Source organism: Notolabrus celidotus, chromosome 3 (genome assembly GCF_009762535.1).
Source record: "Notolabrus celidotus isolate fNotCel1 chromosome 3, fNotCel1.pri, whole genome shotgun sequence".
NCBI classification, from domain to species: domain Eukaryota; kingdom Metazoa; phylum Chordata; class Actinopteri; order Labriformes; family Labridae; genus Notolabrus; species Notolabrus celidotus.
In genome coordinates this window covers 5120201-5140137 of record NC_048274.1, presented here as the reverse complement: position 1 = coordinate 5140137, position 19937 = coordinate 5120201, and the positions used below count along the sequence as shown (strand labels likewise).

The window sequence follows — 19937 nt, the reverse complement described above, 5'->3', positions numbered from 1 at the left end:
CACGAGGACACAAGGTGAGACAAGTACTGATTTTTTTAATGAAGGGAGAAGTTTTAAGATACAAGAAAGAACACAAATTCAAAGTTGAAACGTTCCCAAAGCATCATGGGAAACTGGAGTGTAACAGGAAGTAGTCAGGGGTGAGCACAATGAGGTGAGTTACCCGTCCATCGATCTTTTAAAAGCATCGAGAGAGATTTTTTTATGCCTGAGATTAAATCTTACTTTTTACAAACAAGGAAAACAATAACAGACTTTTTCTTTTCTTGATATTTTTTCATGTTAGCAACGAATCTGATGCAAAAAACAATGTCAAAAACATGCCAACAGCCTGTAATCCTTTCTGTTGTTGCTCAAAGTAAAAGGTAGAAATGTGGTCATAAAAAAGGGTCAAAATGAAAGTCTTGTGTTTTTAAAATGTGAAAGTAATCACCTTAAACAGCACAGCACAGTAAACTTCAGCAAACACTACCCAAACAGGAGAGTACATATCTGAGGGACTATTTCCAGCAGCGGATGAATACACACTTGCTCGTGTTGGACACTAAATGTTGATTGAAAATAAAGTGTCACTTAACAGCACCTAGTGTATAATCAATATATACACTTTGTCTCTGATATCAATACGTGAGTTAAAGACATTTACTGGGATCAATGTTAAATAAAGACTTTAAAGGATGGAGCCGTTAAAGTGATGCATTATAACCTCAGGTGAAGCAGATTCAACAGACGCAGGAGGACAAAAAGAAGAGCTCATCAGTGCATCAAACCTCCATAGCAACGCTGCCCGCTCGCTCCACGCCTAATTATTGCTTTGAATTTATGCCATTTCATTTCAAATGGACCAATCTATTGAGAACTGAGAGAATTAAAGCCCACAGCAGAGACTGGCTCTGCACAGCAAATGGAGAGGATGGAGGCTACTCTGCATATCAAATATCTCAAGTCTATTATTCTTTTTAAACCTTCCTAACTGTTGTTTTATGAGGTTTTCTGCATGTAGCTGGAGGGGTTTAATCTGAGGATGGACCACACACTCAAACGATGGGGCTGAAAGATGAAGTTCAGGGAAAGGCCTCGGGACTGACGGACGTAGGAGGAAAGGTTCACATGCATTTGTTCATGCAGAGCAGCAGCTCCAGGCGCAGAGCGATGCGTGTGTGCCATCCGAGCGGCAGGATGCGGATGAAACGAGCCACGATGGGCGGCCTCAGGAGGTTCTGCACGGACGAGGAGCGGTCAGAGTTTCCATAGAACACCTGAGGAGAGAGGGGTCAAAGGTCAGACCGAAAAACATGGATGGTTAAGATGAGTCCTACAGAATGAGACGACGGTTGGTGTCTGTTATTTTTGAGGTGGACTGGATTTCACTGACCCTGTTGTTTCCGGTCTGATCTTTGTAATAGATCCAGTTCAGTTTCTCATCCGAGCGGTATTGAATGCTGTACTTGGTGATCCACTCATCAGCGTCACAGCGGCCCTGAGTGAGGATCCCTGAGACCACCATCACCTCCCTCAGGTCGATCTGCAGCCACTGACTACTGTCCTGGAACTTGGACAGCCAGGCACAGCTGCATGAGGAACACACGTACAAAGCAAAGTGAACACAAAGATGAGTTCAGTTCAAATCTTATACTTTTCTTTTTCTGTCTGCAGAAACATGAGGTTGTGATTTGCTTCGTTCATCTTTTGTCCTTGAAGATGAACTCAGTGCTAAAAACACAGCCAGCAGGAGAGCTGTGGTCAGATCTAACCAAACCCTTTAATGATGCTTTTAGAACCTGAACTAGTTTAACCACTGCAGGTCAGCAAAGACAGGATCTTATAGAAAAGAGTCCAAGGATGAGGATCGTTCTGGACCTGCTGCGTAACAGAGTCTGACGCATGTTCTCATTCCTCCTTCATCAGCTCCTCACACAGAGCTGTGTCATATCTGTCATGCATTGCTTGATTTATTTATATCTGATGTGTTCGAGCAGGACCATATTGGCACGTCAACCTCACCAACTGCACCTTACGTAATGAGCAGACACATCTAGTGTGAGTGCATATCTGCTGATTCTGCTTTCACAGATGGCGAGCGCTCGTACGTTTGTTCACGAGGGTTTCTCCTCAGAGACGCTCGGCCTCGTCTGGCAGAAGAAACATTGTGTGAGTTGAAATTGAAACAAACTTGTGCATTTACTGCCAGAGACTAAAAACACATGCAGCTTCATAATTCTGTAAATGTTTGTTGAGTATTTTTTTTTTGTTCAGCGTTTCATTCAGAGTTCAGTTATCATTCCATGGTTCATTCTTTGATTTGTTCCACCATCCTTTCTTTGAGTCTATATGAAACATGGACGTGGCCTCAGGGATGTCCCCTGTTGGAAATGCTGACTCAGGTTATCAAAGAGGAGGAGTTCAAACCGGAGGTCTGAACCTGTTTCTAACACTGAATCCTTCTTTAAGTCTGCATTTGGATCCTCTCTCTTACTGTTGGTCTAGTCTTACCCAAAGCCCTGGGTGTTGAGGCGGGCCCTGCTGGGGAGCCACGAGGAGAACCAGCCGGTGTACTGGTCCTGGTTGGAGCAGGTGATCTGGTCTGGGCTCACTGATCCGGCCTCGAAGCCCATAGGCTTGTGGTACGGACACTCTGCAGGAAGACCAGAGAGAGGGGGGGGGGGGGGGGGTCTGTATTTATCTCTAATCTTTGTTCATCGTGTTTCCCTTGATGGATTACGAAACCACAAACACGTCAGCTGAGCAGTAAAACACTGAAATGATCATCACTGAGCCTTTTAATTCTCCATCTCTCTATCCCTTTCTCCTCCCTCCATCCTCGCCCCTGCTGACTCCGGTCCTCACACCCTCCCGCTCCTGAAGCGCCCTCCTGTTAGCGGCCCCGGTGTGACCCACATCCTGCTAAAAGCCTGCAGTTTAATTCTCCACAGTGAGAGAGATCAGTGATGTCCATTAGGCCGGCAGGCGGACAGATGGCCATGTTCTCCTCTCCACAGCTTTAGCTTCATGATGCTCACATGTTTTCATTCAACCTTTTAACTTCCACTCAGATTAAAGAGAGACCTTGATGGACTTTGTAATTGCATGTAATGAATATATAAATAGAGAAGAGAGAGAAAGGGATTTCTTTCTCCTTACAGTTGATTAAACCTCAGCCGTGGATGTGTGGAGCTGAAACCTGCTGCGCTTTTGTTTACTACTAGATTAAGCCTATCCAGTGCAGGGTCACATCCTGTCTAATCCCTGTATTACAACTAGTACAGCAACAGCAGCAGCAGCAGCAGCAGCAGAGTGTGAGTCAGGAGATAAGTGTTTACATAACTGCAGAGTGAGAGACAGCTGTATGTATCTCAGCTCTGAAATAAAGATGATGGAAAAACTGAGAAAGACTGAGTCCGTGCAGGACATCTCTCCTCTCGTGGTTTTCATGGACGGGTCCCTGCTGTGGCGATCGTCTCTGGAGCCTGAGCAAAACGTTCTGGGATAATAATGATCTGTTGAACTTCTTTCTCCTGTCAGTCAAGCGGTTGTTGAGTGTTTGAGGCTCAGTTGACACGTTGATTCACAGAGCTTAATCGTTCCCATGAACATCACCTCTGATTTCTTCTGTTTGAGTCCAAAGTGGACTGATTCAGATCTTTAGAAGTCACTGCCCTGACTCCCTCCTTTGTTTGGGATTGTATTTTCTTAGTAGGAGATCTTTAAAACAAGACGACGCTACTTGTGTGAGAGCTCCACTACGGCTTTTATGATGAGTTTTGGGGAGGGATTATTTTATCAGCAGCTGTTGCAAGTAAAAAAAAGAAACGTGCATTTCAGACCTTTTGTGGTTTTTCCTCTGGATCCAGGTACACACCCAGATTACCATTTTCTATTTGATTATAAGATCCACACCTCACTGCTCCATTTGTCATTTTATTACTGATTGGTTTCTGTCTTTGTCGGAAGCGTTGATAGCCCTCTGTGGAATATGTGTTCTGTCAGTTATTGAGATTTAAAAAATATGAAGAATAATAAAACGTTTGATCTTCATCTTTCTGTACATTGATGAAGATGTAGAGTTAACAGTATATTTGGAGGTCTGTCTCCATGGAGGTGTTTCTGTGCATGGCTCCATCTGCATCATCTTCTCTGATTGTGTCCAGTGGAGCATGTCCGCCCTGTGGTGACAAATCTGGACTCTAATGCACTCATGCATGTGTGTATAGAGATCCTCCTCTGCCCGTGTGATCAGCATTATGGAGATTAAAGGATTTGTTGATTAAACAATGGACAAGATTTAAATAGCCAACTATTTGAGTAGTTCATTGGTTGTTTGTTTGATCATCTTTCAAGTGATTTGACAAAAGTTGGCGGTTTATCCTCTTAGAAGACATGACGCTTTATTTGTCTCGTGTTACAGAGAATTCAAAGTTTGAAAGAAATTATTAGTTTAAATTTTTAGATTAAAAACAAGTAAAATCATAAATTTTTTTAAATGCAGCACGCTGTAATCTTTGTGGTATTAAAGGAGAGGATACCAAATATTAAAACCAGTCTGACAGTCAGCGCACTAAGTGAGAGGAGTTTATCTGACAATGATTCATTTATGTATTCATTAATGAACAAAACAAGCTGTGTTTGATTCATCTTACCTGGCATACAGTCCACTCCTCGCACCATGGCGCCACTACCAATGGTGGAAAACTCAGTCGGGGTTTCTGATCCATCACAGTCACATTTACAAGACCTGCTGGTCCACGCCTCAGACACCTCCACCTCAAAAGACCCCAGACACAAACATTTCAGAAAATCAGAGATCAAGCATCATCAGACATCTTTACTTTTACATCTAGTATTAGTATTTATTCAGCCATCACACATAACACATCATGTTCACAGTGTAGACAGCAGGATTAAGTGATGACTGAATCTGCTAAACAAAGAGAAACTGATCTCACGGATCAATAACAGAACAGCAGCAGAGGAGACGTTTCTCATGGATTTACTCTGACCTGAATTCTGTTCTAATACTGCTGCTTTTAAATCATCAACACAATCTCTTATCTGCAGAGTGTCCTTCATACCTCTTGAGCATGAATGTTGACGAACACTGTTAAGGCAGATGGACAGAAGGAGGAAACAAAGCCAAGCCAGCCGATGATGCACAGAGGAGAAAAGAGACTGTTAGGACACAGTATCATCTTCTGAGGCAAACAAAGTCTGTGCATCCGTCTGTCTCCATTCAATTACAAATCAAACATGTCTTCATCTTTAGCTCAAAGATCTGTGTCAGCTCTTCAGTTAGGAATCAGTGTATCAGGTTTTCAATCTCTCAGATTATGTGTGCATACAGACTAAAGACTGAAATCATACCGTTCACTCCCAGAAGAAGAGCCAGCAGGAAACGCTGCAGGATGAGAGCCATCTTCAGACCTGCTCCAAACCAGAACGGGCGACTGCAGAATGAGCAACCGGGCCAGCAGTGATAGAGAGGCTGGATTACAATAATCCACGGGACACTAATGGCCTTACCTAATGCTGTCCTTATCTGACAAAGCCCCTCCTACAGCTGTTCATCCACAACCATCAACGACCATCAACGACCACCAACACCTCACATCCTGGATCCAGAGTCTCTGCCGCCACCAGGTCACGCAAGAAATCCTGCAGGAGAGACAGCAATGTGTGTGTGTGTGTGTGTGTGTGTGTGTGTGTGTGTGTGTGTGTGTGTGTGTGTGTGTGTGTGTGTGTGTGTGTGTGTGTGTGTGTGTGTGTGTGTGTGTGAGTGCTGGAGGGTGGCCTCTGCTGGGCCTTCTGATCCATGTGATCGAGCAGAAGGTCATTATTTGGATGAATTTGGCTCCTCGCTGTGTTTCCTCATCACAAGCTGACGTTCAGGAAGAACAGAAATTAACTGGACGCCGTTATTTCATGACTGTGATCAGAATCATCATCATCAGGAGGAGGGATGGAGAGATCAAACTCTGAACCTATAAACTGTTACTCATCATGGTTTCTGTCTCACGTCACCGTGAGGTTAAAGAGCATCTCTCCATCCTTTCTGCACTTGATGATGAACTCACACATTGAAACAATGAGATATGAGACACTCAGAGAGCTGCAAGACATTTCTACTGATGCTGCTGGAGAGAGGGAGGATGACAGGAAAGAGAAAAGAGAGAGAGAGGGAGAGAGAGAGACACACACAGAGAGAGAGGGAAAGTTGGGATACATTAAAGGAGAAGAGGGCATTAATTTAAAGGTCAAATCAGCTGAGATGTTTCACCCTGATAATAATCTTATAATTTTACCTCCTTGATCATTATTGATCACATGTTCTTCTGTTTGACCTTTGTCTGACCACAGCAGTGTGAACTCATCTGCTGACAGGTGAGAGTGATCAGGTCTAATGAAGCACAGCTGTGATCATTAAGTCTTCTCTCCTCTCACTCCTGCTCAGTCCTCTCAGTCCTGCTCACCTTCACAGACGAACCTGAAGAACTTCATTGGCTTCATCATTTTTGCTCAAGAGGAATAATCTGACAAAACCAGAGAAGAGGTCAAAATGAAGGCCCCGGTCCGAGCAGCATGCAGGATTCATCCTAAAACAAAGAAGAGGACACAAGCTCACTCTGCTGGGATCTACAGAGCTCACAAAGAGGTACCAACTTTCTCTTTCTTCATCATTTTAAATGAGACTTCAAATTAAGAAACAGCTCTCTGACCTGTCCCCTCTCCTGCAGGTCAGTCTGGGAGGAATGAGGAGTCCAGACTTCCTGCTCAGTCCACTCAGATTCCCCAAACCGGTCCTGCTCCGGCTGGTGAGCTCAGAAGCTTCCAGACTGTCAAAAAGCAACCGAGTGAGAGTGATCACTGTGCAGGAGATCCACGCTGCAGTCAGACATGTTAGACAGAAGATTCACAGCAGAGCTGCTGCATGATGAGACCACACTGTTTTATTTCCTTTATCATTATTAAAGAGTATTTTAAACCGGCTGCAAGTTTTCTTGATGATACAAAGTGAAAGAGCATCCAGTTATTCTAATGAGGTTTTAAAGGTGCAGTGTGTGAGGTGTATTAGAATATGCATCCTGCATCGCTGACTGTGTTTTTAGTGAGAGGCTTCACAAGACGCAGAGCTCTGAAGACAAAGAAGAGCGTTTTTGTGTTCCTGATGAGTAACTTGATCCTCCTTCACTGAAGCAAGTCCACCGAAGGGAGGGGTGAGCAGGGGAGTGTACCCAGAACCAGAACACAATTTCTGCACCCTGCACCTTTTTTAAAGCAGAGCCCTAAAACGTGGATAAATGTGAAGTCAGGTTGTGTTTGGAATCTCTGAAAGCATTAGGATCACTAAGGTCTCCGTGTGTGTTCACCATCACTGTGATCTGGAAGTCTAATTGAAGCTATTTGAAGTTGAATGTTGTTGACCCTTTTTATCTAGATCAATAGAAAATTCTCTTATTCCAAATGTTTGCAGTCAGACGGCTAAAACCTGTTAGCTCTCGCAGGCTCCTGCAGATTCACACATTTATTAGGCTCTGCTGTATTTAATAAGAGTTAAGTAAACTTCTACCACAATCATTGTCAATTCAATCTTCAGGGATGAATAAAGAGACAGAACCTCAGAGCAGCGTCTGAAGGTCATTTTAATCCTCTGAAGCAGCAACAACTTAAAGCTCCTGTGAGATGCCCTCGGTGACCCCGACGGAGGAAGTCCACGTCCCTGCGGATTCAGATTTATCCTCCTGAAAACTGGCTCCAGCTGGAAGGCAGAAACCCTCCAATTGTAGAGAGAAGTCAGCTGGGCCTAAACAAACTCCAGGGGCTTCGTGTACAAAGGGTGTGTACACACAAAAATGTCTTTTTCACGGCAAAGTTCAGATGTATCAAGAGGGAAATGTGCGGTGCCTCGTGCCAACTTCATGGCTGGCGTATGCACGTTTCTACAGCTGTTGATTCTTGCACACAGATTCACACATCTGGATATTTTTGAGCGTACGACATTATCTGGATTTGGGCATACGCCATATTTCAGTCGGGAATCCACAGAAGTCTTTGTACATGAGGCCCCAGGTCTGTGGAAGGATTCAGGGCTGTCATGATGGTCCTGTTTGTTGACACAGATCATGTGAAGGTTGATTACGGTAAGATTCAGAACTGTCAAAAACACTTAGTGGAGCTTTAAGCCTGTTTGATTAACAGGGAGCTAAACTGTGAACTGCAGCTTTGCTAAAAACATGTTGGAGGTGTTTTAGGGAGGATCGTCAGTCCGTCCCCTCTGTGGTTTCTCTCCACCTGTTCAGTTAGAGCCTCCGCCCCCTCCATGAGTCCCTGCGCGCTCCTCTCCAACTGCGTCCTCCTCCCTGCGTCCCTGCGCGCTCCTCTCCTCCTACAGCATCCTCCTCTCTGCCTCCGCTTTTCCTCTACACCTTTATGTTGTCTCATCAGTACTTTGTTGGAAATGTGCTCTAGCTTTCATCTGAAGCTTCGTGTCCAGTTTTTCTAACCTGTGCACGTCATGGAGTCTGTGTCCCACTCATGATTTCCGGATCGCGCGGGTCCAAGCAGCAGGTAAGAAACCTCCAAAACACACCTTGAAGATTTTACTGTGACTAAACAGAGGGAGGTTTTAAACATGAAGTTGATGCACATCAATAAAAAGTGTAGCCTGAGTTTGGTTTGCGCCTGATGGATGAAAGTACGAGCTGTGTGCGCACTGGAGCATGAGGAGCAGCCATTTATGAGCTTCATGTTTTCCTCTGCAGGGCTCCGTTATGAGCCAGCTGAAGGAAACTCAGTTTGGGTTTTCCTCTGTATTAATCTCATGTAGAATCAGTTTGACACCTCATCATTTCCAGCAGCAGGTGAGCCTTCAGTGCAGCTCGTCTTTAATAAACCCTGCAGCAGTGATGAGAGTGAAGGAGCACTTCTTTAACTCTGGTGTCTGATTTAACCTCTCTGTGGGATGCAGTTAAACAGTGTTTTCATTCTCTTGATGCAGTGACCCCCTGCTGCAGCTTGGGACTGACCCATGTGTGACAGATCTCATATCTGGTGATCATGGGATGTGGCACCTCTGTTGCAACAGAAACCCAAGAGAAGAGAGTGGAGAAAGGTAAAGCCGTGTGCTGGTTCAGAAAGCAGCTTCTGTGTTTCCTTCAGTTCAGGTCTGACACACATTTTCCTGTGCAGTCAGCAGGAACCTTTACCGGGTACCCCTGAGGACAGGTGTGAAAAACAACGTAAATCTGACATGTCATGACAAGATGAGCTCAGCTAGGAGATAAGTGTTCAGTAGAATCAAAGCTTGAGCATTGAAATTACTTAAATTGGTCTTTTGGGAAAACTTGAGGACTAAAAATAAAAGATGCTTTTATTCAGATCTCCCTCCTTTAAGATAACAGCAGGAACCAGAACAGGAACCAGAGCAGGAACAAGAGCAGGGACCAGAGCAGGAACCAGAGCAGGGACCAGAGCAGGAACCAGAGCAGGAACCAGAGCTGGAACAAGAGCAGGGACCAGAGCAGGAACCAGAGCAGGAACCAGAACAGGAAACAAAACAGGAACCAAAATAGGAACCAGAACAGGAAGAAGAGTGGGAGCCAGAGCAGGAACCAGAGGAGGAACCAAATCAGGAACCAGAACAGGAACCAGAGCAGGAACCAGAGCTGGAACCAGAGAATGAACTAGAGCAGGGACTGAAACAGGGACCAGAACAGGAACCAGAGCAGGAACAAGAGTAGGAACCAGAGCAGGGACCAGAGCAGGGACCAGAACAGGAGCAGGAACCAGAGCTGGAACAAGAGCAGGAACAAGAGCAGGGACCAGAGCAAGGACCAGAGCAGGATCAAAAGCATGAACCAGAGCAGGATCAAAAGCATGAACCAGAGCAGGAACAAGAGAAGGAACCAGAGCACAAACCAGAGAAGGAACCAGAGCAGGAACAAGAACAAGGACCAGAGCAAGGACCAGAGCAGGATCAAAAGCATGAACCAGAGCAGGAACAAGAGAAGGAACCAGAGCACAAACCAGAGAAGGACCCAGAGCAGGAACAAGAACAGGAACCAGAACAGGAATAAGAGCAGGGACTGAAGCAGGGACCAGAGTAGGAACAAGAGCAGGAACAAGAGAAGGAACCAGAGCACAAACCAGAGAAGGAACCAGAGCAGGAACAAGAACAGGAACCAGAACAGGAATAAGAGCAGGGACTGAAGAGTAGGAACAAGAGCAGGAACAAGAGAAGGAACCAGAGCAGGAACAAGAGAAGGAACCGGAGCAGGAACAAGAAAAGGGGCCAGAGCAAGGACCAGAGCAGGATCAAAAGCATGAACCAGTGCAGGAACAAGAACAGGAACCAGAACAGGAATAAGAGCAGGGACTGAAGCAGGGACCAGAGTAGGAACAAGAGCAGGAACAAGAGAAGGAACCAGAGCACAAACCAGAGAAGGAACCGGAGCAGGAACAAGAAAAGGGGCCAGAGCAAGGACCAGAGCAGGATCAAAAGCATGAACCAGTGCAGGAACATGAGAAGGAACCAGAGCAGGAACAAGAACAAGAACAGGAACCAGAACAGGAATAAAAGCAGGGACTGAAGCAGGGACCAGAGCAGGAACAAGAGCAGGAACAAGAAAAGGGGCCAGAGCAAGGACCAGAGCAGGATCAAAAGCATGAACAAGAGCAGGAACAAGAACAGGAACCAGAGCAGGAACAAGAACAGGAACCAGAACAGGAACAAGAACAGGAACCAGAACAGGAACAAGAACAGGAACCAGAACAGGAACAAAGGGCAGGAACTAGAGCAGACACACACACACACTCAGAAGTACTCAGATGTCTCTTTAATGAGAGCTGTTTCTCTGGTTGTGCTCAGTGACCATGTTGATCAGGACCTCCCCTGTGTCTTGTTATGTTATGTTCTTTGGAAATGATTGTATTCCATCATCAGTGTCTGCTGCTCAGCCACGCTGTTTCCTGTTTTGATTTCAGATGACACGGTTAAAACCCCGAACCCGGCTCTGAGTAAGACCCTGTTTGTGTTTGATGAGTGCTCTCTTATAAAAGATGCTGCAGAGTTATTAATCAGTTCATTATGACGTTATGAATTATACCCATGCTGCTTGTTACATCTCAACATTGATAACAGCTGGTGCTCTGTTGCAGCTATGAAGGCGGCTGTGTTGATCCAGCGATGGTACCGGCGCTACATGGCCCGTCTGGAGATGAGGCGTCGCTACACCTGGAACATCTTTCAGTCTATTGAATATGCGGGGGAGCAGGACCAGCTACAGGTGAGCCTCTGCACCAGCATGCTGAAACAAACTGCTCATCTCCAGAAGCATGAATCTAAAAAGCTGCTTCTTCTCCAGCTCTCCAGCTTCTTCAGCTTCATGCTGGATAACTTCACTCAGCTGAACGGAAACGGTCCAGGTTAGAGCTTTCATGTCCTCGTCTCTCTGATAGCATCACTTACTTCATGCTTGTTACCTGGATACCCTGCAGGTAAAGGTGGATCAGAGTTCAGTTCAAGCAGGTGAAGAGAGAAGATTAAAGAATATTTAGTTTCAGAGGAAACGTTGAAGGTGTGAAGTGAACAGGTGTGAATGTTGTAAACATGACAGAAGAGGATAATACAGAGATTCATGTTTCACACGTTTATTTTGGTCTGGATTAGAAAGACTCAATGCGTATACCCTGTTGCTTAGCAACTAGGTAAAAGACAGGCCAGTGTGTGTGTGTGTGTGTGTGTGTGTGTGTGTTTCTCTGAAACAGCTGGGGCTGAAGGATGTATTGACCCACTCGTCCAGTGATGAGGTAATCCTTCGGTCAGTCCTTATTGAACTCTTCATCAGTTTAACGTCGAGTCAACAGAAGAGAAGAGCTCATCAGATAATAATGTGTGCGTGTGTGCGTGTGTGTGCGTGTGTGTGTGTGTGTGTGTGTGTGTGTGTGTGTGTGTGTGTGTGTGTGTGTGTTTGAGAGAACAGAGGACATTTTAAATATATGGTATCCAGGAAACAACAGAAGCTGTGTGTCGATGCAGCTCCTTGCTTTTGCATGAATTAGCATATTAGAGAGTCTCTGCGTGAAACACGGAGGTCACACAGAGAGGAGGTTTTTGTCTCAAGCTGTTCATGAAAAGGAAATATGAATCAAACGTGTGTGTGAGATGTTTTAGTCCAGTTCACCCTTTGGATTAATTGTTATTTAGAGATATGAGCACAGACAGCTGTTCAGTCTTAAAACAGCTCTGCAGCTCAGTATGCTCCTCACACTGTGTCCTCCAGACCTGATCTCTCAGCTCCTGGACCCGGTGGTCGACCCCTGGTTGGACAGAGAGACCTGCTTCAACACGATCCCTGTTCCTGAGTCGTACACCGGACCACGGCTGTCGTTTCCTCTCTCCGTCTCTGACACGAATGCCCTCCTCAATGGTTTTAAGGAGCAGCAGGTACAAGTGTTCAGACTTCATGTGACTTTGATTGTCTGCTGAAAGTGGCTCATAACCGTGTTTCCACACAGGCTCTTCATGCCAGGTATGTTCTGCAGCTGCTGTACGAGACTAAAAAGCTCCTCAAACAGATGCCGAATATCATCCACCTGTCGACGTCCTACACCGAGATCACCATCTGTGGTGAGTGACCGACCCTTTTCCCTTCTCCACCTTTCACCTGTGTCACATCCTACCTTACAGGGACCCACCGACCGGCTCGCCTGTTAGCTGGCATGTTAATGAGTTCAAACTCTGTATATTAATGGCAGGAGTCCAAAAGGAGGTCATGTTTATTCACACAGATCAGGTGCTTGACTCCTCGTTAATAGCATCTCGTTAAACTCGAGGAGACTTGCCTTTTTTCAACATCACTTCTTCGGTTTGATCAGAAAGCCTCTCACTTTCTGTCCTCTCAGGTGATCTGCACGGGAGGCTCGATGATTTGCTCCTCATCTTTTATAAGGTAAGGTGTTGAAACAGGCAGACGTGGTATCTGATTATGAGTGTGTGACGATGTCATGCTCCCTGTCAGAACGGCCTTCCCTCTGCGGAGACGCCGTATGTGTTTAACGGGGACTTTGTCGACCGAGGGAAAAAGTCGATCGAAGTGGTCATGCTCCTGTTCGCCTACCTTCTGCTGTACCCTGACTACATGCATCTGAACCGAGGGAACCACGAGGACCACATCATGAACCTCAGGTGAGCAGGAAGAGAAAGGAAAGCAGTCATGTAACAAGGTCCATCCATCCATCCATCCATCCATCCATCCATCCATCCATCCATCCATCCATCCATCCATCCATCCATCCATCCATCCGTCCATCCATCCATCCGTCCATCCATCCATCCATCCATCCATCCGTCCATCCATCCATCCATTGTCTACTGCTTATCTGGGGTCAGGTCTCGGAGATAGCAGTCCAAGCGAATTGACCCAGACATCCCTCTCCCCAGCAACACTTTCCAGCTCCTCCTGGGGAACCCCAAGGTGATCCCAGACCAGGCAGGATATATAATCCCTCCACCAAGTTCTGGTTCTTCCCCGGGGCCTTCTCCCAATTGGATGTGCCCAGAACACCTCTAAAGGGAGGTGTCCGGGAGACATCCTTATCAAATGCCTGAACCCCATCCTTACGACGCAAAGGAGCAGCGGCTCTACTCCGGATGTCTGAGCTCCTGACCCTCTCTCTAAGGCTGAGCCCAGCCATCCTTCAGAGGAAGCTCATGTCAGCCGCTTGTATCAGAGATCTTATTCTTTCAGTCCAGACCCAGGTAACGTAGACCGACTGGTAAATTGAAAACTTTGCCTTCTGGCTCAGCTCCCTCTTCACCACAACGTCCGCATAACTGATCTCACAATCCATTTTACCCCCACTTGCGAGTCTCAAAAACCCCCCGAGATACTTAAACTCCCCCACTTGGGGCAAAGTCTCGCTCCCTACCGAGAGAGGGCAATCCATCGTTTTCCTGCAGAGAACCATGGCCTCAGACTTGGAGGTAGTGACTCTAATCCCGGCCGCTTCTCACTCAAATGCAAACCGCTCAAGTGCCTGCTGAAGGTCCCAGCTCAAAGGAAAAGGCGGAGATGAAATTCTGAGCCCCCCGAACTGGAGACTCTCCTCCCCCCGGCTGTGCCTTGAGATCCTGTCCATAAAAATTACCAACAGGATCGGTGACAAGGGGCAACCCTGGCGGAGGCCAACACGCACTCAGAACGTGTCCGACTTTGTGCCAAATATGCGGACACAGCTCTCACTTTGGTCACACAGGGATCGGATAGCTTGCAGTAGACAGTCAGAGCGACCCGGGGAAAACTTCAACACTGAGGCGCTCAGCCGGGGGCTGGCTCCAGGGGGGTGCCCCGGTGTCCCTCCTCCAGGCGAGGTTGCTCTTGTCCCTTGTTGCCGTGTTATGAAGGTTTTCTGATACGTATCAAGGTTTCACATTAATCTCCATCATCTCTATTTCCTGTCATTGTTTCAGATATGGATTCACCAAAGAGGTCATGCAGAAGTACAAGGTAGAGAAAACTTAAGATACAAACCAAGTGTCAGCTTCAGGATCATCAGATCTGACCCAGCAGCTGTTTACTCTGTTTATACTACGTGCAGACTCATGGCCGGGAGATCCTTCAGCTGTTCCAGGATGTGTTCAGCCTCCTTCCTGTGGCCACAGTCATCGATGGGAAGATCCTGATCGTCCATGGAGGCATCTCAGACCAAACTGACCTGGACCTCCTCAGCTCCATAGACAGGCACAAGGTCAGTTAACAGGAGAACAGCTGACCTCCATCCCTGACCTCATCCATCCTCTATTTACACTTATATAACTGCAATGATCCACTCTGGACACTAGGGGTCAGGAATCATTATTTCAAACGCTGAGGAGTTGAAAGACAGTTTTTAAGGTTAGCATGTTTCTGGCTTCTCTTTAGCTTTGTCTCCTGACAGTTAGCCTCACTGGGGGTCAGCTGGTTGGATTATATGTGATCCAGATTGATCAGTTTTACTGTATAATATTTGTGCTTACATGGGATTTATATTATTGACTCGCATTTCAGTCAGGAATGCTCTCGTCATAGGTTTAATCATTTATTGACAGATGGAGATACAGTAATGACAACAGCTGAGCCGTACGACTGTGAAGTCCTGCATGAACCAACGCAAAGATTAATTTAGTCTAAAGGTTAAACACATTGAGTCACTTCTTTTGAGGCGCAAAGTTTTATCCCATAATGAAAACACTGAAGCAACAGGCTGAGAAGAACAGAGGTCTGATGTTCTCTGACTGAAGTAAACGTGTCACTGTGCTTTATCACCTCACGTCTACATGGATACACTCACTCATATCTCACTCTCTCCGTCTCTGCTCCTGCAGGTGAAATCTGCTCTGAGATTTCCCAGACGCAGTTTGGGGCAGCTGGACATCGGTCACTGCAGCAGACAGATGAAAAGAATGAGGTCTACCGACAGCTCCCGTCCGAGCAGCGGCTGCAGCCACAGCAAGATGCAGAGAACTCAAAACCAGAGGTGTGACAGAAGTCTGCTTGTTTTTTAATGACGGTCAGAGTAATGAGATCACTTCTCTTTGCATTCGTAGAAAGAAGCGATGCGAGGTCAACCGACAAGACAGTGCTGTCTCCACTTCTTCCTCTTCTTCATCGTCCTCATCGTCCTCCTCACTCTGCTCTCCTCGGACTCCCTCCTGCCTCACGCCTCGGCATTACCCGTCCTCTCCCAGCTCGCCTTACACCATCAGTGTCCTCCAAGTGCCTTTTCTGGACTCTCTGTCCTCTGTTGAGCCTCCCTCCCCTTCACAGCATGAGCGTGAATGGAAACAGGTGAGAGGAAGTCATTCAGAAGAAAAGCATTGATCACTGTCATTATGTTTTCTGTTTCATATTCGACACCTTTGTCTCCTCTGTCCTGCAGATAGTGGATATCTTGTGGAGCGACCCTAAAACACAAGAAGGCTGCAGTCCCAACACATTCAGAGGAGGAGGCTGCTACTTTGGTCCGGACATCACGCAGAGACTTCTGCTGCAACACGGGCTGCAGCTGCTCATCAGATCCCACGAGTGCAAACAGGAGGGTTACGAGCTCTGCCATGGAGGACAGGTAGGAGGGACACAGCAGATCTATCGAGTTCTCTTACCTGCTGGAGAAATGCAGACATCGTTTATGTGTCCTGTAGGTGATCACCATATTCTCAGCGTCAAACTACTACGAGGAAGGAAGCAACAGAGGCGCCTACATCAAAGTGGGCAGAGAGCTGATTCCTCGCTTCTATCAGTACCAAGTCAGCCGCACCACGCGCAAACTCACCCTGACTCAGAGGTACGACCGCCGCCAACACCCAGCGTGTGTTTGACTTTAAGAAACCACACACACACACGCACACACACCAGACAATCAACAAGCTGTTTTTAAAGATGCAGTCAAAGGCTCCGTTCAATTTCACATTTTATTCATCTTTAAGGAACAAATCATTCACAAAGTTATTATTTTATTTAACTCAATATGTATATGTGTGTATATTGTGTGTATGTGTGTGTGTATTTTTGTATTTTGTGTGTATATATGTGTGTGTATGTGTGTGTTGTGTGTATGTGTGTGTGCAGAGTGAGAGTTGCAGAAGGCTCTGCTCTCAGAGCTCTGAAGGAGAAGTTGTTCAGCCATCGCTCCGAGCTGATGTCGGGCTTCCAGCAGTACGATCAGAACAACAAAGGTACGTTCGGCTCTGAATGATTCACGCAGGTGAGAGCTAGCAGTCGTTACATGTTAGCATCTGTCCTCAGGTAGTGTCTCGGTCAGTGAATGGGCTCTGGTGTTGGAGGCTGCTCTGAGACTGGACCTTCCCTGGAGGACTCTGCGTCAGCACTTAGCTCGTCTGACACCAGATGGCAGCGTGGACTATCAGTCCTGCTTCGAGGACATGGCGCCGGGGATTCCTCTGCCGCAGGTTAGAGAGAAACTTTGCAAATCAAGACAGTTTACCAAAACTCTGTGCTCAAGACTTCATCCTGAGATTTCATTTGATTATTTCACACTTTAAATTTGAAAACATCATCTGAAAACATCATCTGTTTTTTTCCTTTGTTAAGACTAGTTTTGCTTTTGTTGTTGAGCAGCTGAAAAGCTTTGGGAAACATTGGACTGAAGGATTTTGGGGTGAAATGCAGCAGAGGGCAAAGGTCAAAGTTCACTCTAAGGACCGTAGCTTCTGTATATGGGGTGCACACTTTAACCACTGAGCTTCCAATTGTAAGTTTCATCAATGTTTTGGTCCTCGAAGCAAAAGAGAAGCATCTATAAGAAAAATATGAATTATATAACTAACTGTGATTAGATGATTAACTGTGGTTTAACCAGAAATCCCTCTAAAGTGAATTCTCACTTTTCTGCTGTTTAAATGACAGACTCAGTCACAGCCCAGAGATATTATTTAGATCTTAAGAAGGGGCACTTTTAGGATTACAGCGTGTATCCACTGCTGCTATTATCACAGCCAGTGGGTGTTAAGAGGCCTGATGTTGTTTTCACTTTCCTCTCAGGTCACTCCGAACCTGGCTGAGACTCTGTTCAGATACAGGACGGACATCGAGATCATATTCAACATCATAGACAAAGACCACTCAGGTAAGACCAACAGGGTCGCCTTCATAGACAAAGGACACTCAGGTAAGACCAACAGGGTCCCCCTCTCCTCCAGGACACTGGTCTCTGAACTGCAGTCACACTTTGAGTGTGTGTGTGTGTGTGTGTGTGTGTTCGTGTGTGTCTCTGTGTGTGTGTGTAAGGTCTGATCTCCATTGAGGAGTTCCGTCACACCTGGCGTCTCTTCACTGCACACCTTGGCGTGGACATAGACGACAGGGCGATCGATGACTTGGCCCGGAGTATCGACTTCAACAAGGACGGCAGTATCGACTTCACAGAGTTCCTGGAGGCGTTTCGAGTCGTTCACAAACTGGACAACAAGGATCAGCATGTGAGCGGACGATGAATGGAGCAAAGTATTAGTGAAGGAAAGAATCCGACCCGGGACTCGGTCTGCACAATCACCAGGAGAGAAGTGATTGGATATGTTTCTTTAATCTCTACAGGTGAACCCATTTTTTACACCTGACAGAAGACAGCAGTGATTGAGAGCTGCACGAGGGATCGAGGTTCAGCCTCAGCGGTCACTTCACTCTGCAGCTGGATGTTAAATATCTCAACTGTTGGACTGTTTCATAAAACTTGAAATATGCTTTTTTGATCTGGAAGTCTGACGTCCAAAGTGATGAACAATGATTTTGGTACAGGTATTCAAGTCTCCAGAGGATAGATCACGAGAACACTCTGATGACAGTTTACCCCAAGCAAGCTAAAGTGTGAATGACAGTAGACCATCTCAACGCAGGCAGCAAGGTTGGACATAGAAAAAAATCATGGTCCCCAGAGGTTATACCATTTACATCCTCTGATGTTTCATTCAGTAACACCAGAAGGCCATAGTTTGCTTTACAGTAAACTATCTCACTATGAGTTAGACTTGAGATAACGTTGGATTCAGCGATCATGGTGCCCAGAGGATAGATCACCAACATCCCTGCTTCCACTTGAACCACCAACAAGTTTTAAGTGTAAAGTACAGAACAATATCTCTACTTGAGCTACAAGGATTGAAGTCTGTTTAGGGTCATGGTCCTCAGATGATGAATACTAATGACTAAATAAAATCCTTGTTGTTGTTTTTTTTTAAATCTAGGGGCTTGAAGTCTAACATACTGAAACCAAGACCAAGTCTGAGTCTCTTCTAGAAATAATAATAATAATAATAATAATAATAATAATACCTTTATTTGTATAGCACTTTTCAATACAAGTAACAAAGTGCTTCACAAAAATAATAAAAACACAATAAAAGCAAACAGACAGTAAAAGCAGAGTTAAAACGTTAAAGATTAAAATACATTCAAAAAATAAAAGCTTTACTATAAAAGTGTGTTGAGTAGTGAAATAAAATGAGGGACTGACTCTGCAAGTCTGATTTCCTCCTCTGGCAGGCCGTTCCACAGTCGGGGGCTTTGACAGCAAAGGCCCTGTCCCCTTTAGTTTTCAGTCTAGACTGTGGAACAGCAAGCAGAGCACTGCCAGAGGATCTCAGACTGCGTCCTGGTTTATTGGGGGATAAGAGCTCAGAGCTCTGTATCGAGGGGCGAGTCCATGTTGTGCTTTAAATGTGATTAAAAGTATCTTAAAATCAATCCTAAAAACAACAGGGAGCCAGGGTAGGGATGCTAAAATTGGGGTGATGTGGGGAAATCTTTCAGTTCCAGTTAAAAGCAGAGCTGCTGCGTTTTGCACTGTCTGATGTCGGTTAATTGATTTTTGGTTGAGACAGGAGTATAGTGAGTTGAAGTATTCAAGGCGGGAGGAAATAAAAGTGTGAATGAGTTTTTCTAAGTTTTTGGGTGAAATAATGGACTGTACCTTTTGAAATGTTTCTGAGCTGATAAAAACAGGACTGGACAACTTTCTTGATCTGTGGCTTGAAACATAAATCATGGTCAAAAATGACTCCAAGATTCCTTGCTGATGTTTTGACGGGGATTGTTAAATGATCTAGGTTGGGCATGATGAGGGTTCGTTTTGAAGCGAGTTAGACATTGTGGCGTCCTGGTTCAGAGATGATACCAGACAGCAGCTGCAGAGAGAGAGAGAGAGATGCAGCAGGACCTCAGATGTGATTATTATATCAGCTCTTTAGTTTCAAGTGCATTGATGAATAAAGTGAGAAATGCCTTTTGAAATGTATTGGTGTGGTGTTTTTGTGTTTCAGCGTGGGTGTTCGTATCTCCTGTCACTCTGGCATCCTGCAAACTATAATCACCAAAGAGTTAAACAGGCCCAGGCATCCTGTCAGCACAGATAATGATGGGTTCAGATTTTACTGCTTCTCTTAACTTTTTCAG

The 19937-nt window shown here is 45.7% G+C and overlaps 2 protein-coding genes across 3 annotated transcripts; one reads left to right on the top strand and one right to left on the bottom strand.

Annotated features, from left to right (window-relative positions):
- Nucleotides 1–15: 15 nt before the first annotated feature.
- Nucleotides 16–6642, bottom strand: rs1a (retinoschisin 1a). Its single transcript, XM_034680023.1, has 8 exons — nucleotides 6297–6642; nucleotides 5518–5649; nucleotides 5359–5418; nucleotides 5070–5095; nucleotides 4638–4761; nucleotides 2494–2635; nucleotides 1376–1571; nucleotides 16–1259 (listed from the first exon to the last, which is right to left on the bottom strand). Exons 3-8 carry the CDS (start codon nucleotides 5408–5410, stop codon nucleotides 1107–1109), a joined length of 693 nt encoding a protein of 230 aa, XP_034535914.1. The 5' UTR covers nucleotides 5411–5418; nucleotides 5518–5649; nucleotides 6297–6642; the 3' UTR covers nucleotides 16–1106.
- ppef1 (protein phosphatase, EF-hand calcium binding domain 1) lies at nucleotides 6364–18225 on the top strand. 2 transcript variants are annotated; one of them, XM_034680022.1, is made up of 21 exons: nucleotides 6364–6646; nucleotides 6729–8559; nucleotides 8990–9103; nucleotides 10975–11007; nucleotides 11149–11276; nucleotides 11355–11415; nucleotides 12273–12436; nucleotides 12508–12619; nucleotides 12895–12941; nucleotides 13011–13177; nucleotides 14462–14498; nucleotides 14590–14739; nucleotides 15356–15507; nucleotides 15578–15818; nucleotides 15910–16095; nucleotides 16172–16314; nucleotides 16599–16705; nucleotides 16776–16939; nucleotides 17532–17616; nucleotides 17778–17968; nucleotides 18084–18225. In XM_034680022.1, exons 3-21 carry the CDS (start codon nucleotides 9049–9051, stop codon nucleotides 18120–18122), a joined length of 2262 nt encoding a protein of 753 aa, XP_034535913.1. In that variant the 5' UTR covers nucleotides 6364–6646; nucleotides 6729–8559; nucleotides 8990–9048; the 3' UTR covers nucleotides 18123–18225. The 2 variants fall into 2 exon arrangements, 1 of the variants encoding a protein (XP_034535913.1); XR_004630752.1 differs by lacking the exons at nucleotides 8990–9103; nucleotides 10975–11007; nucleotides 11149–11276; ... (14 more) ...; nucleotides 17778–17968; nucleotides 18084–18225 and adding an exon at nucleotides 8754–8768 and having other exon boundaries at nucleotides 6385–6646.
- Nucleotides 18226–19937: the final 1712 nt, after the last annotated feature.

Coding starts and splice junctions, on each gene's coding strand:
- rs1a (XM_034680023.1), bottom strand. CDS start 5,410: ATGGCTCTCATCCTGCAGCGTTTCCTGCTGGCTCTTCTTCTGGGAGTG. Junction 5,096..5,358: donor TCTTCTTCTGGGAGTGAACG/GTATGATTTCAG, acceptor CTGCCTTAACAG/TGTTCGTCAACATTCATGCT. Junction 1,260..1,375: donor ATCAGACCGGAAACAACAGG/GTCAGTGAAATC, acceptor CTCTCTCCTCAG/GTGTTCTATGGAAACTCTGA.
- ppef1 (XM_034680022.1), top strand. CDS start 9,049: ATGGGATGTGGCACCTCTGTTGCAACAGAAACCCAAGAGAAGAGAGTG. Junction 11,277..11,354: donor GGGAGCAGGACCAGCTACAG/GTGAGCCTCTGC, acceptor CTTCTTCTCCAG/CTCTCCAGCTTCTTCAGCTT. Junction 17,617..17,777: donor CATAGACAAAGACCACTCAG/GTAAGACCAACA, acceptor TGTGTGTGTAAG/GTCTGATCTCCATTGAGGAG.